At 43.6% G+C, this 19,634-nt stretch overlaps 1 protein-coding gene across 1 annotated transcript in view; it reads left to right on the top strand.

Annotated features, from left to right (window-relative positions):
- Positions 1 to 19,634, top strand: part of gtf2h4 (general transcription factor IIH, polypeptide 4) — a 41,155-nt gene that overhangs the window by 5,027 nt on the left and 16,494 nt on the right. The window contains exon 6 of the mRNA XM_046417863.1: positions 18,639 to 18,747. Coding sequence (XP_046273819.1) covers positions 18,639 to 18,747 — 109 coding nt within the window. The remainder of the gene's footprint in view (positions 1 to 18,638; positions 18,748 to 19,634) is intronic.

Below are 19,634 nucleotides of genomic sequence, written 5' to 3'. Positions count from 1 at the left end.
GAACCGAAAGCCTGCAGTTCTTTAAAATATGCTCTTGTGGTCAGGTTTTGTTTGTCTTCACCAATCCCAATCAATTTTGTCATGGGACCTGGAAAAGCTCTCCCTGTTTGTAGCTCATGAGGAGAGAACCCTGTGCTCTGGTTAATGGAGCTTCGAATGGACATGAGCACCAGGGGTAGGGCATCTAGCCAGGTCAGGTTAGTCTGTGCACATATTTTTGCCAATTTGTGCTTATCTGTTTGATTCATCCTTTCAACCTTGCCCTGTGATTGCGGGTGGTAAACAGTGCCAAATGAATGTTTCAGCCCTAGCATTGTCTCCACCTGCTGGAGGTCTTGATTTTTGAAGTGAGTCCCATTGTCTGATCGATTTCTCTGGGAACCCATGTTGAGGAATGTAGTGATTAATCAAAAACTCAATCACCGACTTGTTATCCTCCCTTTTTGTTGGCCACGCCTCCGGCCACTCTGTATACACATCCACACACATCAACACATACCTGTACCCTTTCACTGTGGTTATCATATCTGTGTAATCTATGATAATTTCTTTCCCTGGTCATACTTTGAGAGGATACTTACCCGGTTCGAGTTTTGATGGTCGGTCTGGCATTGTACTTGGTGCAAAGTTCACATGTTCTTACCCAGTGTTTTACCATATCTTTCAAGTGAGGATGCCACTAGTTCTCCAGGTTTCTCAGCATCTGTGCCGCTCCCACGTGTCCTACTCCATGCGCCTCCTCTAGCGCTGTTTTTCTCATGCCTGGGGTAGAATAAGACGTCCATCCGGACTCCTCCACAGTCCTCCCACCTCCGTAGCTCCTCGGGCTTTCCAGAGCGTTTTCTCCTGTGGTGAGACCCCCTTTTGCAATCTTATAATGTCAGTTAGTTCTGGTTCAGTTCCATCTCTTCTTCTGAACACATTAGTTCTCGTTTAACCTGATACCCAACCGCCATCTTTGCTGCATGATCTGCTGCATTGTTCCCTCATTTCTGCCTCGTGTTTGATGGATTTGTTTATTGCAGTTATGTACATTAGCACTGTTTTTTCTCCCCCTTTTTTCTGGAACAGAATGCCATTAACAACTGCTTCTGTTTCAGAAACATCAAGGTAGAATGGCAACGTGTAGTCTGCTAAGGCCAATTCAGTGGCAGTAGCCAATTTTTGGAGACATCCCTGCTCCTTTCTGGAAGATCGCTCTGCCTAGGAATAAAACCTGTTTCCTAGATATCTGTAATTTGGCTTTACTTACCTTAAACCCTTTTCTGGCTAAGTGTTGCAGGACAGAGCTGGTTGCTGTAAGACAGACAGTAGCTGTGGGTGCCGCCAGGAAGAGACCATCTACATACTGAATGAGTGTGGTGTTGTCTGGCAGAATGCAGTCACTTAAAGCCTATATGAGGACCTGTTTGAACAGCCATGGTGACAGTGTGAACCCTTGTGGTAGCCTGGTGTACCCCAGCTGTCGACCCTTGTAGGTAAATGAAAAAAATGTCACAGCACTCTTCTGCTAATGGGAGACAAAAGAATGCATTAGCCAGATCAATGCATGTAAACCATGAATGAGATGAATCCAGATTAGTCAGAGCCACATATGGATCAGGCACGGGCACCGTAGTAGTAGAAAGGATGTTATTAATGGTTTTGAGGTCATGTGCCATTCTGTATTTACCTGTCCCTTTCTTTTCTACTGGCAGGATAGGGGTGTTCCATGCGGAGTGTGAGGGTTAGCCATGTCGCATGTCAATCAATGTGATATGTCTTAGCTTAGTAGTGAAGATGAGGGATTTGTGTGAGTGTCCAATCAGTCTGAGCCAGAGTGTGTTTAACCACACCTCCCAGTTCTTTTGCCTGATGTTTAGGATGTAATGCTAGTGAGACGTGAGGAACCGCCTCTTCTGACATCATATACCAATCTAGTTGATCTGCTGTGAGTGTGACTGCTGCTGCAACTCCCTCTGGTGCCACATATATGTTGGTGGAGTGTATTTGCCAACTTTTACCTTGTAGCTGTTCTTGGAACCCGTCTTGATACCACTCAGTTTGCAGTCTGTCATAGAAGAGGGTCACGTGGGCTGGGTCGGAGAGATGTAGGGCTCGAGCAGTGAGATCCAGGGTTTCCACTGCAGGTAGGCCGAGAGGATGCCGTTGTGCTCAGGCGTTTCAGGTTGCAACAGAGCCCAGTAGATGTTCGCATACTGCTCTTCCACAGACTGGAGGAGGTATTGCCCTGTGGTTCTCAGCTGGCAATGTCACTATGAGTCTGTCCAGGCTACACAGTGTGGACGCCCCCAGTTTGATGAGGAGATCTCTCCCCAATAGATTGACTTTATAGACAGCACTGGGTCTGCTGTCGTGGTCTCTCTGTGGTGTGTTCCCCACTCCTCCCAGTCATCCCAGTTCACCATGGGATACTGGATACTGTAGGTGCTGCTTGGTGATTGAGTGCCTGCGTCAGGCCTGGGCGTGGTGGATCGCCTCGACCTCGGCCCTTTGCGGTATACTGGAACAGTCTTTCACCCAGTGTCTTGTTTGGTTGCAGTAGTAGCACACGTTTCCTCCCGGCTGTCCCTTTGGCGGTCCACCCCTTCCCCCACGTCCTCTCGTCCATTCTCCTCCCCACTGTGGCCAGCCCCCGGAGCCTCCTCCTCTGCCGTATGGTGGGTATCTCGGGCAGCTTTTTTTCTATTCAAGAGGGAACAGGAAACAAATCAGGAGTATCATTATTCTCAGCAGTGACCATTACCTTCACAGCTTCACTTTTTTCTATTCTCTTTTTGTCATTTACCTTCTTTGTCAGGCCTCGTTCAGTTGTAGCTTCAGTAATTGACCCTGAAGCTCTTTAATAGTGTCCCGCTCCTTTTGCTTTTCGTCTTGTGCTCAAGTGAGGTGATACACTAAATGTTTTTTTTTTTCTAACTTCCTCTGGAACACCCTCTAACACCGCCTGTCTGTACCATTCCCTTTGTACCCCTTTTGGCCCTGGGTGGACACCTGTGTGTTTGATCCACGTGTCCTTACATTTATCTAGAAACTCTCATGGGTGCTGTTCAGGCGCCAACTGTAATTTTGGAACCATTGCAACGTTGGGCAATGGATACTTCTCTCTCATTGCTTTGCCTATGTCAGTGCTTACCCTAGTAAATGGTGTGTTATCAGTAGAGCGTCTCGTATTAGCCTCCTCCTAAATCTCCCTCAGGTCTGCTCCCGTCATGCATCTGGCTGCCACCGCTCTAAAGTCTCCAAGCGCCAGAGTCTGTCCTGCAGTAAGACTATCTAGTTTGTTTAGCCACAATCTTCCGCCTTCTGCCACTGGGGCATTTTATCAACTATTGCTTGGACATCACCTAGTCCAAATGATTTGTATTTGACTCCCTAGCTGGTGGTGATTAAGGGGAAAATTATCGTAGTTGAGTGTGTGTGTTATTTCAAGGTCATAGGGTGTTTATGCTGCTCATGGGGCGCTTCATCCTCGCCTGGTAGGAGTGTGTGTATGGTGTGTACTATTCTATCGATGGCCTTGTCTTGGCAGTGCACGATATTCTGACACTGCTGATTCGTTATCTGTCTGTTCTAGTGACTGTGTTGAGACTGAGGCTTTATCTAACACTCATTTGGCTGCAGAGGCGGTGGGTGTTGGGTATGGTATACTTACGAAAAGTTGTCCTTTCTCTATTTTCACTGTTGGGTACCTTTCCTGAAGGGACTCACATGATGCAGTGGAGGAGCGTAGGGTGGGGGTCGGACCGGTGTGTTGGCCTCCTTCTTCTCGCTTTTCCGCTCTTCTTTCTTCTCTTTGATGATCGGCACCCTGCCACCAGACCGCCAACTCGGACCATTCTCTCCTCTCCGCCTCATATGCTTTCCCTTCCTTCCTCCATTTTCCTTTTTTTTTCAATAAACTTGCTGCTTCTTCCTGCCTCCTGGCTTCTATTTTTTAGCCTTCGACTCTGCTACCTTTTCCCATAACATTTTCCCAAGGACACTCTGTCCTTTAACTCTTTCCCTGTCTCCTTTATTAATCTTTCTACCTTCTTTTTTACCCCCTCCATTTTCTTCTCCTTTTCTTTCTCTTCAGTAACCCCTGTCCCTGCCAGTATTATATTTTCTAGTTGTGCTGACAGAGGTTTCCACCGACCCTCAGGTCCACAACCTCCGTCATGTAACTCCTTATTAAACTCACCCTCCATCCTTAAAAAATGTTATACCAATCTATTAATTAATTAAATAATTAATTAACCAATAGTTTATTAAAATCTAAATTCAGCAGTCAGCCGGTGTGTATGGGGTCCACCCGAGCCACAAGTCTTATTCAGTGAGCAGAGCAACACAGCCAGTCAGTTTGTATGGAGTTCACCCGAGCAACTGACCCTTGTGACAAAAACCGGCCACTTCCGTTGGCACCGTGAGGTTTCCGCGGCTCAGGCAGCTTTCGTTGACACCGTGAGGTTTCTGCTGTCTGTTTTGAACAGTTTTGTCACGACACTGTTGTAATGCTCTGCACTGAAGACACCGCTGAATTCTATTTTTTATCTATTTTATCCCCAATTACCCAGACATGTCACACATACACACAATATCACATTTATTCAATACTCACCAACTCTGGAACTTTTATCCTTTCAGCTTTTAAGGAGACGCCGCTCCTAGGGACTCTAACCCAATATTTGAAGAGACACCGCTCTTCTAACTCAGAATTCGGGGGTCCTCACCTCCCCGGGACTCTAACCCAGCTGCCTCCTTGGCTCCGTCCCCTCGTCAGAGGACGGTGGGGTCCGCCACGACCAAGGACAAGATCTACAATTGATCTTTTAACCTCTTTTTTCTTTTCTTTTTTTGTTCCAGTTCCTTACTTTGTTTTTCACTCATTCACACTTTATTTTTTTATTTTTTTTTTATCCTCTGAATTTTCAACAGACTCTGAATTTGGAAACTTCACACTTGCAGACACAGATTGCCTTCTTATTTGAGAGTATTCAATATGCAGAATTCGTTACAACAGGTTTCTGCTTTACCTTTGTTTTAGGTCGACCACAGCGCTGTGTCCTCGGTGTGCAGTTTGGTTTTAGGTCAGATCAAAAAACTCCTCACATCCCGGACGAGCCCCCAAATTGTTGAAGCCCACTTGCTTCCCCGAGTAGGTTGATGTGAGAGAGTTAAAACAGAGTCGTTGAAATAGCCTTAAAACAGAGTTATTTATTTTAGAAACAAAGATCTTTGGAGATCCCACCTCAGAACACAAGTCTGCTTCAGCCAAACGCCAAGTGGGATCTAAAGCACTCAAGGAAGTACATCATTATATATACTTTAAGATAACACCGGTTGCTAGTCTCAACACCTTTACACTCAAGCGAGAGGGGAGGGGTGGTGTATCAGTGTCTTTTCCTGTCGGTCAGAGTGACTTGAGATATGGTGTCCTTCTCCTACTATGCATGATACCTCTGTCTCCCTCAGAGTGTGCAGTACTGAGACAAACAACTAGTTCTACATGATTATAACATTATTAATTATACCATTAATAATATAGCATAAAACATATAGCATAAAACAGAATAAGGCATGTTAAACATTTTTTAATCCACAACCCCCATGAACAAGCACTTGGCAAGAGTGGCAAGGAAAAACCTCAATTTCGAAAGCAGAAACCTTGGAACAGACCTCGGCTCTTGGTGGGTGGCCCTCTGCCTTGACCGGTTGAGTTGAGAGAGGGAGACGGTGCCCACAGAAACAAAGACTAATGTAAATTGATGGGCTCACTGAGTGCATCACTGCCTACATAAACTTCTGTGTGGACACCATTGTCCCAACCACGACTGTAAAGTGTTACCCCAACAACAAGCCGTGGGTAACCAAGGACATCAAAGCCATCCTCAACGACAAGAAGAGGGCTTTCAGAGCAGGCAATAGGGAGGAGGTGAGAGCTATTCAGCGCACCCTGAGAATAAAGATCAGGGAGGCAAAGGAGAGGTACCGGAGGAAGCTGGAGTGGAAACTAGAGCAGAACAACACGAGAGAGGTGTGGAGTGGCATGAGGACCATCACAGGTTACGGGCCAAGCAGCGGAGGAGTTGATGGTGGTGTGGAACGGGCGAATGAGCTGAATCAGTTTTTTAACAGATTCAACACAAGGACCCCAATTCACGCTTCAAACGACTCCTCAGCAGTACGGTTGCAGCAACCAGCCACTCCAGCCTCTCTCCCTCCCCCCACATTCCATCTGGATTGCCTCGCTCACACCTCGTCCCCAGAAGCCTGGGTGGACCACTCTGGGTACCACATGCACTCCTCCCCCACCCATCACCCCAACGATGACCTTCACAGCTGATCAGGTGAGAAGACAGCTGCAGAGACTCCGTGCAGGCAAAGCTGCAGGCCCAGATGGTGTGAGCCCCAGGGTCCTGAAAGCCTGTGCCCCCCAGCTAAGCGGAGTACTCCATCATGTCTTCAACCTGAGTCTGAGTCTTCAGAGGGTCCCCGTGGTGTGGAAGACGTCATGCCTCGTTCTTGTCCCGAAGACGCCGCATCCCAGCGACCCCAAGGACTACAGGCCTGTGGCCCTGACGTCACACATTATGAAGACCCTGGAAAGACTTGTCCTGGAACAGCTCCGGCCCATGGTCCAACCACTTAAGGATCCCCTTCAGTTCGCTTACCAGCCCCGCCTTGGAGTGGACGATGCCATCATCTACCTGCTGAACAGAGTCTACACTCACCTGGACAAGCCGGCAAGCACTGTGAGAATCACGTTCTTCGATTTCTCGAGTGCGTTTGACACCATCAGGCCGGCTCTGCTGGCTGAGAAGCTGACAGCGATGCAGGTGGATGCCCCACTGGTGTCCTGGATCGCAGACTATCTGACGGGCAGACCGCAGTATGTACGCCTGAAGTGCTGCCTGTCAGATGAAGTGATCAGCAACACCGGGGCTCCACAGGGGACTGTCCTCTCTCCCTTCCTCTTCACGATCTACACCACAGACTTTACGCACTGCACAGAGTCCTGCCATCTTCAGAAATTTTCTGATGACTCTGCAGTGGTTGGGTGTATTACTGGGGGGGATGAGAGAGAGTACAGGACGGTAGTGGACAACTTTGTCACATGGAGCAGGAAAAACCACCTACAGCTCAATGTGACAAAGACCAAGGAACTGGTGGTGGACCTGAGGAGGACTAAGGCTCCAGTGACCCCTATCAACATCAAAGGGGACACTGTGGAGGTGGTGGAGGAATACAAATACCTGGGGGTGTACTTAGACCACAAACTGGACTGGTGCAAGAAGGTGGACATGGTCTACAGAAAGGGCCAGAGCCGCCTCTACTTTCTGAGGCGGCTGAGGTCCTTCAACATCTGCAGGACGATGCTGAGGATGTTCTATGAGTCGGTGGTGTCCAGTGCCATCACATATGCTGTTGCCAGCTGGGGCAGCTGCCTGAGGGTGAGGGACACTAACAGACTCAATAGAATCATCAAGAAGGCCAGTCATGTTGTGGGAGAGGAACTGGACTCTCTGACAGTGGTGTCTGAGAGGAGGATGCTGTCCAAAATAAGAACTATACTGGACTTTCCCTTTCACCCTCTCCACAATGTGCTGATCAGTTACAGGAGCTCGTTCAGCAACATACTCATACTGCCACGATGCACCACAGAGCGACACAGCAAATCATTCCTGCCTGTCGCCATCAAACTGTTAAACTCAGCACTGTGACGGACACACTCACTTTATATATACAATGTATATATTGGTTTTCTACACATGTACATACCTGCATTTTAAATTTTTCTTTAAAAATTTGAATACAGTTTTTGTAAATACCTGTACTTTTTGAGATTTTAGTTTTTGTTTATCCTATCTTTATTGTTTATCCTATTTTTTTATACTTCGCACTTTTCTCTTTTTACTTTGGTCGAGAATACTGCGTGTGCAATGTCTGTAAGAACAAGAACTTCCCTCCAGGGATAAATAAAGGAATTCTGATTCTGATTCTGAAACAGAGTAATAACAGAGTAAAAAACAACTCTTAGTTTGCTATTCATATTATTTTCTGCAGGTAAAATGATGCATTTGTTTGACAGAACTGTCCTATTTAAACAAAAGCACCTCTTCAATGTTGAGGCATTATAGGGCCAGGCATGAGAATGATGCCATCCAGGAGGTGCAGAGATACCTGGCAGAGGGCAATATTGCCAGATCCCAGGATCCTATGAGATACTGGGACAACCAAAAGACAATCTATCCAAACCTCTACCAGCTTTCCTTACAATTTCTCTGCACTCCAGCCTCATCTGTGCCATTTGAGCGGGTGCTTTCTACAGCTGGATAAGTTGTATCAAAAAAGCATAACAAACTCAATTTCAAAACGTTGGAGAAACTTATTTTTTTGAATAAAATAAAAAAAAAATCCCAGTCCACAGGCATCCTCATTCACAACACATTCACTTAGATGTTCACGTTATGATACATGATCACATTATTTATTGACCGTATATAAAAATATCAAAGATATTTTCAATTTAAATGAAGATATGAAATAATACAATATAAAATACAATGACTGAAATTATGTTATTGTATATACTAGGTCATCAAATCAGTGTCAGTTGAGTCTGTCAACTGGGTTGCCTGTAGGGATTTTTAAGGTCCAGCAGTTGTCAGTATTCAGTGACACAGTATCAGCACAGTATCAATACAGTTTGGCAATCTGTCGAAACGCTTTATGACGCCTTATCTACCCATCACTAGTAATACCATTTAGGGTAGCTATATCACTAGATACTTTGTGTTTAAGATGTCTAGGGCTTTGTCTGAGTTTAAAATTGACAGTCATGCAGTTTTTCACGTCTTTAAGGCATGCCTGAAGTTTGGTTAGCTGATTGACTTTATCTGGTTTCACTGATAGATATAATTATGTCATCTGCATAACAATGAAAATGTATGGAGTATTTCCTAATAATGTCACCAATAATGTGGTGAATAATACTGGTCCGAGCACTGAACCTTGGTGGACTGCGTAACTAACTTTTGTGTGTTTATTAACATTAACATTCATTAACATGAACAAACTGAGTTTAATCTGATAGATAAGACTGAAACCGGCTTAATGCAGTTCCTTCAATGCCAATTAAGTTTTCCAATCTATCTAACAAAATATAATGGTCTGTAGTGTCAGATTCAGCGCTAAGGTCTAATGGTAAGAGTACAGAGACTCTCATCTGATGCAAGTAGAAGGTCATTTGTGACCTTGACTAGTGCCATCTCTGTGCTGTGATGACCTTTAAAACCAGACTGGAATTCCTCAGATAAACTTTTATTATGTAGAAAGCAGAGCTGATTAGTGACTGCTTTTTCAAGGATCTTAGAGAGAAAGGGAAGGTTAAAAATCGATACCAAAACCTCTGGATCAAGAATAGGTTGTTAAGGAGAGGTTTGTTTACAGCTACTTTAAAGGACTGTGGTATCGGCTATGAGACAGATTTATCGTGTCTAGCAGGGAAGTACTAAGCAGGGGTAAGACTTCTTTGAGCAGCTTAGTTTAGCTTAGGCGAGATACCTCTTGTTTGGTTTAATGCTATTTCATTTAGAGTTTTAGAGATAAATGCTGTACAAAGGCCATCATTATATCAATATTAAAATCACCCACAATAATTACTTTATTTGTTTTAAAAATAATCAGAATTCCGCTAAAAATTCAGAGTATGGACTGGGAGTGTGGTTTACTGTGAAAATTAAAATTGTTTGCACTATTTTCCATGTTGGGTGTGAAAGGCTAAGAATAAGGCTTTCAAATGAATTATTTGAATTGGCTTTCAAATGATTGCTAGGCTTAAGTCAAAAAATGGCTGCAATTCCACCTCCTCGGTCGGTGTCTCGAGGAACATATGAACGAGTATTAGTATGACTGAGTGGAGTGGATTCATTTAGACCAGGGGTCGGCAACCTTTTAACACCAAAAGAGCCATTTGAACCCGGTTTCCACAAAAAAAAAAACACTGAGAGCCGCAAATACATTTTGACATCTAAAATGGGGAAAAAACACATTTATTAGAAAGTAAAAAATAAACTAAAACTTATTAGTGCTTTGACTACCCTTTTGAAGATGGGCCATAAAGTGTTGCTTAAGAAATCCACAAAGTGCTACAGAGAAAATTAAATTTATTTTTTAATGAACACATTTTGAACATTCTGAACATTCTTGAACATTCACATTTTGAGTTCTTGAAAAATAATAACAATGTCTAAATGTCTCTTTCAAATAAATTAAAAGGCTGAACTTAAATAATCCATGTAGCAAACAAAAGCAAAAACGTGCTACAATGTCCTCATAAGCTTCTTGGATTTCAAGCATATTTTAAATTCAAACACCATCTGTTTATCTTTTAATAACTGCATAATATTTGTACAGACATTCAATCACTTCACATTCTTTTGCTTTTTTTTGCACTTTTTGCTGGTTCCTTAAAAAAAGTTATATTAAACATTGCTCATTCGAACAGAGTCCAGATTGTAGATTCCTACACCAATGTTACAGCAAACTAGATTTTTTTTTACTGTTCAGCAGAAAGAAAGAAAAAATCTAATTGTTCAATAAATCAATGAACTTGATCAAATCACTTAAGTGATTAAATAAAAGTTGGAAATCAAGATGACGATCACTCCAAGCTTTTACACCCTCTCAGAGCCAGAAAGCCTGAGCCACTGTCTGGAGAGAACTGCCACATTGGCATGTAGCGGCATTGACCTGAATTAAAAAAATAAATTGGGAAAAAAAGCACTGTGTCACTAAACAATGAAAAATAAATATTTGCAAAATATCTGCATAAATATTTATTTTACCTTGTTAGTGGGACTTCTGCTCCTGAACCTCTGCGCTCAGCGTCTGCAAATCCGGGCTGTACGAAGTCACTTTCATTTTTACGCAGGACTGTAAGCTGTCATCTGCGAGGCGTGTACGGTGTTTGTTTTTAATGTAGTTCATGGTGGAGAATAGCTGCTCACATGCATATGTGGATCCGAAGATCGACAGGACTCCAAAGGCATATTTCTTCATGTTCATGTAGGTGTCGGGGATGGCATTCCAGGTTTCAAACATAAGTCTGTCCGGTCTTGGAAGGTTCTCAATATCACTCCATTTGTGATTCTGAGCAAGAGTGGCCTTCTGACGGGCAACATCTTCAAGATCGCCTGTCAAGCGTTTGAATTTGGATACCCACATGTCTTTGTCAGCTATGTCAGCCAACTCCAGCTCCAGATCAGGTTGACTTACACCTGGAAATGCAGTCACATTTAGCAGGGATGGATCGATGTTTAGGGGAGTGACGGGGAAGGACAGTGTTGTTTTTTCCTCTCTGAACTCACGGAATCGTTTTTCAAATGACGCTTGCATTGTGGTGATTGCAGACTGCAAATACTCTGAATTGATCAGCTTGTGATCTTGTTTGAACTCCCTTAAAGAGGGGAAGTGAGACAGTGTGCCTCTCTGCAAATCTCTGGATAAAACTGTCAGTTTGCGCTCAAACGCCAACACCTCCTCCAGCATGTTCAGCGCTGTGGCTCCTCTCCCCTGAAGAGTCGTGTTCAGCGTGTTCAGGTGTGCTGTCATGTCCACCATGAAGTGCAGCTTTTCCAGCCACTCTGGCTGTTCCAGCTCAGGAAAGGAGAGTCCTTTGCTTCTCAGGAAAGTTTTCAGCTCTTCCAGACATGCAGCAAAGCGTTTCAGCACCTCTCCTCTGGACAGCCACCGGACTCTGTTGTGCAGCAGCAGATCAGAGTACGTGCTCTCCACCTCATCCAATAATGCACGGAATTGGCGGTGATTTAAACCATTTGCCAATATTTTATTGACGATTTGAATGACAACATTCATGACCTCTGTGCATTCTGGAGGGAAAGTTTGCGCGCACAATGCCTCTTGGTGCAGGATGCAGTGAAAAGTCAGAAGCTTTCTATCCAGTGATTTCTGCAGCAGCGCCACAAAGCCCCTGTGCGCTCCAGTCATGCTTGGTGCCCCATCGGTAGCTACTGACACTAGGTGGGTTGTTTTTATTTCTTTGGCTCGTAAACACTCAAAAACAGCCTCACAGACATCCTCCCCTCGTGTCTGGCATCTTAGTGGTATCAGCTCAACCATTTCTTCCTACGGTCCAGTGGAGTTCACATATCGGCAGAACAGCGCTATTTGTTCAATATCATTTATGTCTTTTGACACATCACAGGCGATTGAGTACGCTGCGGCTGAATTGATGTCTTTAATTTGTTGTTTTGTGATATTTTCTGCCATTTTTATGGTTCTGTCTTTGACGGTCTTTGCAGAGAGAGGCATCTCTCTGATTTTCTGCACAATTTCAGACTTGTTTTTAAAGTCCGCGAATAGGTGTTCTGAAATCTTAAGGAATGATTCTTTCATATATTCTCCATCTGTGAACGGTTTCCCATGCCTGACTATTTCCATAGCGGCCACAAAACTTGCATGTGTAGATGAATTTGAAGACTTTACCCACCTCTTGAATTGATTTTTCGTCAGATCAGCCTTCCGCGCCAGTTCCTTAACAGCCTTTTTTCTCTCTTCTCCCTCGGGATATTTTTCAGCAAAGGCTGCGTGTGTATTGTTGAAATGTCTTGCGACATTTGACCGTTTATTGTTGGCCAGTTTTTCACCACAAATTAGGCATACTGGTAGGCCACTCTCGTTAGAGGTGAAAGCAAATGAATCTGGCCAGGCATCAATGAACGATCTATTTTCCTCTGATATTTTTCTTTTCTTAGATTTCTCCATATATGTCCTTGTTGGGGTTGAAAGTTGGTATGGCGTTCGGGCGGGAATACCGGCTTTCGCGAGTTGACGTGTTTTTTGAGCGACAAAAAAACAATAAAATATACTTATTTATTAATATTTTAATATTTAATATTTCAAGATCGCATCAAGATCTTCCAATTTAGAACTAAAACACTAAAAAAATAACTAACACAAATAAAATACACATAAATACTTTTTTAAAGTAATTTATTTTCCCAAGCCACTCGGAGCCGCAGTTTAAGGATGAAAGAGCCGCAGGTTGCCGACCCCTGATTTAGACTAATATTCTTAGAGACTGAACCAGGTTTCATTTAAACAAAATAAATTTATATCATAAATTAATATTAAGTCATTTATTAAGTCCTGTATAAAAATGTTAATTGATGCATAATGATTCAATCGAAGGATTCATGGATTCAACCAGCAACAACCATCCAGAGATAAGTATCACTTTGTAATAAACACTATTATAATCCAAGTTTCATCTATAAGCATTAACTATTAACTAAAGATAACATAGGTACAGCAGCAAGAGTATATCTATACATGGGTGTACATATATACAGCAGTGTGTGTGTGTGTTTGTGTGTGAGAGAGAGAGAGAGAGAGAGAGAGAGAGATGGAGACCAAGATGGCAGAGGGATGACGCGGGGGGGCGTGTCCCTCGAAGCCAAGATGGCGGGTCGTCGCATGGGTGACGTCAGCAAGACCAAGATGGCGATAGAGTGGCACACAGGAGGTGCAGCTCAGAGCCAAGATGGCGATTGCCCACGTAATGTGGCTAATGTGGCAAACAAAGACTACAAAGGCAAAGATCCTCGACGTTACGTGTCTCGCGAGGAGATTCGTGATCACGTGCTCAGACCTCTACCTCATGCCCATGTAAAAATTATGAGGAAAGAGATAGATAGAAGAGGAACTTAAAGAATTAAGAACCCAGTAAAGATCACCACTTCAGTTCTTTTGAGTCTCACACTATCACCACACAATAGCGGAGTCAGTAAACCGAAGTTTATCTGTTCAGATATTGGTCATTTAAACGGCAAGCTCACAGAACTGATGGATTTGGATGATCGGGAACAAAAATTAAATGAGTGTGGCACTTACAAGCAAAAATCACACATTAGCAACTCTATCTTAATAATGCCGGTGCAAAAATTAAATGATTGCAGCACATATAATTTAAAGAAAATCATGTGTAAATAACCCTACTTTACACTATCTCTGCCTTAATAATGCGTCTGCCTTAATAATGCCTCCGCCCAGACATAAGCCTCTTACTTTGAGTTGCTCCAGTCCTTCGGAGTTGGAAAATTAATAGTCCATTTAAACGTTCGCCACGTTGTCCTCAGTGGGGTGCTGGCGGTCTGTCGCTTCGTTCCTTCGGTGATGCGACGTATCACTGTGTGTCCCTAGGCGGCAGCGGGGAAAATCACAGATGAAGGAAAAAACTAACTTTGTTTCGTCCTTAAACAAAGTCGGCGCACGGCTCGTTAACGTGCAATCAGCTGATTGCAGTGATCCACGTCGGCAGAAGAAAAAAAGGAAAAGTTACAAAAAAAACCCACAGCACTCTGTTTCTCGGCCTGCGAGTTGAAACACTGTGACCTAGGGTTTTAAAGTGATGATAATAATCAAACGTTTGACTGTTGCTCCCTTTCCGCGAGCTGGACACCTCGGAGAGCCTGGAATAGCTCTCATTGCCACAGCAAGCACAGGGAAAAAAGCGACGACTGAGGGTCGCAGTGAACTTTTATTACCTGAGTGACGTCGCCTCGGACCCCTGTGGAGATGGCTGGCACACAGCCAATGTCCGTGCCGGTTCTGAGTTCGAATTCAGGATTTTACGACGAGGTGTACGTCATGGGTGGGGGTCTCTAACGGTTCGTCACTCTAGCTCAGGTCTCTTGGGTTACATGTAGGCCTCTCTATTGTTCTCCAGAGCACATGGCCAGAGATACAGACGACTCTGTGTTTTCCTGTAGATGGTGTACGTGTTCACTGACCAGTCCAGTCTGTCATCCAACTGCAGGTACTTGTACATCAGAACATTCATCACCTTCTCTCTGCACCCCACCCTGGACTGTTTTCAGTTTGCATACTGTCCAGACAGATCCACCGACAATGCCATAACCATACCATACCATAACCTTCATGCTGCACAAGACATTTTCCAACATGAACACCAGGATGGGAAACTATGTGAGAGTGCTGTTTATGGACTACAGCTCAGCATTCAATACCATATTCCCCTCCAGGCTGGACACTAAGCTGTGAATTCCTCCCTGTGTAGGTGGGTCCACAGCTTCCTAACCGGCAGACAACAGGTGGTACGCGTGGGCACCCATAGCTCACCCCCTCTCAGCCTCAACACTGGATCCCCTCAAGGCTGTGTGCTGAGTCCCCTGCTGTACTCCCTGTACACACATTACTGTGTGTCCACATCAGACAACAACTTCATCATAAAGTTTGCTGATGACACAGCCATCGTGGGTTAATCTCCCACAACAAGGAAGAGGCCTACAGGAAGGAGGTCACCCACCTGGAGAGCTGGTGCCAGGAGAATAACCTGCTGAATGTCAGCAAAACTAAGGAGTTGATTGTGGACTACAGCAAGAAGCAGTAGAGGGACATCTGTCCATTCCTCATTGGTGGCTCTGAGGTGGAGAGGGTGCACAGTTTTAAATATCTCGGTGTGACCATCACACGGGACCTGTCCTGGTCACTGCACACGTCTGTTCCACCTCAGACTTCAGGTTCCTTGTCAAGGTGTGCAGGAACTTTTACACCTACACCACTGAGGGCATCACCACATGGATGAGCAGCTGCACAAAGCAGGACCTTTGGGCCCTTAGGATGTCTTAGGAGGACTACCTTAGGAGGAGGTAGGAGGTCCTCAGGCAGCCCCATTGCCCTGGAAACTCACTCCTCTGCTATCAAGCCGTCGGTTCCGCTGCCTGAGAATCAACATTGAGAGTGAGGGTGAGGAAAGGCTTCTTCCCTCAGGCCATTCGTCTGCTCAACAATGAGCGTTAATCTGGACAATCCCACTCCCACCTGCATTAGAAATACTGTACATTTTTATTTTTATTCTTTTTATAAGGTTTCTATGTTATTATATTTAATATTACTCATCCTATTTTACTTACCTGTTTTTGGTAGCAGGGAAAAAGAGAACTTCACTGCACATTGTACCATGTATGATTGTGTGTGTGACAAATAAACCTATCTTGTATCTTGTAACTGTTTGTATTTTAATTTAAGAGGAGGGAAGACAACGCTTTTATTATTGATTAGGTGTCAGATATTTAGAGTGTTTTTAATTATTTATGTAATTTGAAGATAGGGTATGCTCAGCTGATTTACATACAGCGGTAATCTGATATTATTTTCCATAAATATTTGTAAAGTGTAGTTTAAACATGAACTTTAATTTCACAAATCACCTGTATACTATTTTAGTAGGCTAGGAACTACATACAAACTGATATATGGGTTTAATATAAAATAAATAAAATAAAATAAATCAGAACCAGCTCTGAACAGGATGCATGTCGCCAGACCCCTTTTACCGGGGCACCTGGGTATTTATGTGCTGTGCCCTCTTAAAATGAACAGAATATCATGTCAGGCAACAAGAGAATTAGCCAATTTGTTAAAGTCAGTCAACAGTGAGAAGGTGAAATGCACTGATTTATTTAATTTGTATTTTTATTGTGATTCTTAATGTTGCTTGCAAACAATCTAGGCTACAAGTAAACTGAATTTGTTGCTTGGTTAGTTTGGTTAGTTGCTTGACAGTCAAAGAGACTGCTGATGTTCAACACTAGTTAGCAAGAAGTTAACCTTGAATATTATTTTTGAACAACTTTCTTATCATGCATCTGGGATGTAGCTTGGACTAGGATCATTCAATTTTCAATTCAATTCAGTTAATCTTATCTAGCGAGCAGGTCTAGACCAAACTCTTTAATTAAGCTGTAATACAGAGAACCCAACATTCCCCTTGAGCAAGCACTTGGCGACAGTGGCGAGGAAAAACTGCCTTTTAGAAGGCAGAAACCTCGGAGCAGACCCCGGCGCAAGATGGGCGGCCATCTGCCTTGACCGGTTGGGTTGAAAGAGAGAGAGAGAGAGGGAAAGATTGACAGACAAAGAGGGAGAGGGGGGTGGGGTGGGAGAGAAGGTGCACACAAGCAGAGATACATAGCAGCAGTAATAATAAAGAAATATTGGAACTGTAGATAATGATAATGAAGTATTCAGGAGGTACTATAGTGATTATGATAGCAATATTAGTAACAGTAATAATGGTAGTAGCTGTACAGAGTAGTGACAAAATGAAAATAGATTATAACTAAACAGTAGTAGTCGTAGTAAGTTTCGAGCAGGACGACAGCAGGAGGTCCATCCACGATCCATGGCAACCTGCAAGAAGAGAAAGCACAAGAACTCCAAGGAAGAAGTTGGGTTAATGATATGCATTAATGGTGACATAAATGTGTGCAGAGGGAGAGGAAGAAAGAGCTCAGTGCATCATGGGAGGACCCCCGGCAGTCTAGGCCTATAGCAGCATAACTAGGGGCCGAGGAGAGAGGGTGTCCGCCTCCCGGTCTGAAACCGGAAGATGGTTCCATAGTAGAGGAGCTTGATAACATTACATTCATGGCATCACTCTATATTCGTGGCCAAACCCTGTCACAAGCTAAATACCACCTCAAGCTAACTAGTTTTTGCTAGGTAGCTAGTTTATCAACTACAGCCAGAAGCTGTGAGACTGTTGAACTCTGGAGGTCCTCTGTAGCCCCTGCTGCCAAACTCACACTTCACACACCAACAAACACACAAACAACCACCCATGGAACATTTTGCACAATGCAGCATTTGCACAGAACTTTAAAGTACTCATGTTCCATTGCACTACGGTCATTTTGCACTACCCTGTCAGCCATTTGCACTACTGTTTATACTGTTTACACTGGTGTTTATATCATCTACTGTTTTCTCTTATATTCCACTGTTTTTATATTATATAGCGTTGTGTATATTTATATTTATTTTGTTAGGCAATTGGGCTTATACTGGGACCGGGGAAACTAATTTCGTTCCACTCATGTTCTACGTGTGTGAAATGACAATAAAGCTCCTTGAATCCTTGAATCCTTGACATATCCTTATATGGCCATATCCCCATATCCCAGCCTTATCTCCCTCATCTTGATCTCTCCTGTCTCTGCCTAGTCCAACGAATTTCCTCTATAAAAGTCATTCAATAATGTTTCAGTTAGTTTGAGATTATGGTTCCATTTAAAAACTTATTTCTGTCACATTGTGTTATTATAGCCTATCAGTGCACTCAGTTTTGCATGAAAACACATACCTTGGCACATGGCATGGCATTATTGTTTACCTGCTGCACGTAAACAATGATGAGAAGTCAAACACTGGCAGGCTTGTCATGTCTAGAAACTGATGCTAAGCTATGATTTGACGGTCGGGAGGGGTTGTTAGATGCCCCACCTGTCTCTTTACGCAATCCCGAGTGAGACGAAATCTGCATTATGGATATGATTATTTCATTCAGTTAAAAACTATCTTCAGAAAGACCTTTACAAATCCTGCTATTTATCTTATAAAACATCGATGAGTACCAGCTTCATGCTTTCACAGGAAGGATCATTAATGAAGAGTGAAAATTATTTAATTATTGATTCTGAGAATTATTGATTCTGAGAACTTCAGCTATAAACAAATTATTATGTTAGTGACAGAAATGCATAAAAACCACAGGTTTTGTCACTGCATTTTGTGCTATACCTCATGTTGTCCTATCATCTTCTGTTTGTCAGTGAAGCAGGAGAGGCACCGTACATCACTTCATCTGGTTTCCAGTTCCTCTTATTGGACACAGCATCTCAGCTGTGGTACTTCACCCTACAGTACCTCAAAACAGCTCAGGTAGTTATGTTCACCTGCTACTTTGACCTGATAAAGCTGCATCCTGGGAGCGGAGAGTTCAAGTTGGATAATGGGATACTAGGAGGTCTTTAAGATATGACGGTGCCTCACCATTAAGGGCGTTGTGTGTGAGGAGAAGAATTTCAAATTCTATTCTGAATTTCTGACAGCCGGTGTAAAGAAGCCAGTACAGAAGAAATATGATCTCTAATGTAAGTTTTTGTCAGTACACATACTGCAGCATTCGGGCTTTGATGGACAATCTTTATGGACTTAATAGGGCGGTCTGATAATAGGGAGTTCCAATAGTCCAGTCTGGAGGTAATAAATGCATGGACTAGCTTTTCAGCATCTTTTTGAGATAGAATGTGCCTAATGTTGCATAGGTGAAAAAGGCAGTCCTTGAAATTTGTGCTCTGTGTGAGTTAAAGGACATATCTTGATCAAAGATAAATCCCAGATTCCTTACAGTGGGGCTGGAGGGCAAGGTAATGCCATCTAGGGTAGCATTTCATTATAACAACAGCACAACAACTTCATTCTTGTATGTTTAAAAGTAAAAAAAATTGCAAGTCACCCAGGTTTTTGTGTCTTAAAGACATGTCTGAAGTTTGGTTAGCTAATTGGCATCATCTGGGTACATTGTAAATATTATCCATCCATCCATCCATCCATCTTCTTCCGCTTTATCCGGGACCGGGTCGCGGGGGCAGCAGCTTGAGTAGGGATACCCAGACTTCCCTCTCCCCAGACACTTCCTCCAGCTCTTCCGGGTGGACCCCAAGGCGTTCCCAGGCCAGCCGAGTGACATAGTCCCTCCAGCGTGTCCTGGGTCTTCCTCAGGTTCCTCCTCCCGGTGGGGCATGCCTGGAACACCTCCCCAGGAA

Source organism: Scatophagus argus, chromosome 17, assembly GCF_020382885.2.
Source record: "Scatophagus argus isolate fScaArg1 chromosome 17, fScaArg1.pri, whole genome shotgun sequence".
NCBI lineage: Eukaryota > Metazoa > Chordata > Actinopteri > Scatophagidae > Scatophagus > Scatophagus argus.
This window is presented reverse-complemented; position numbering and strand designations above follow the sequence as displayed.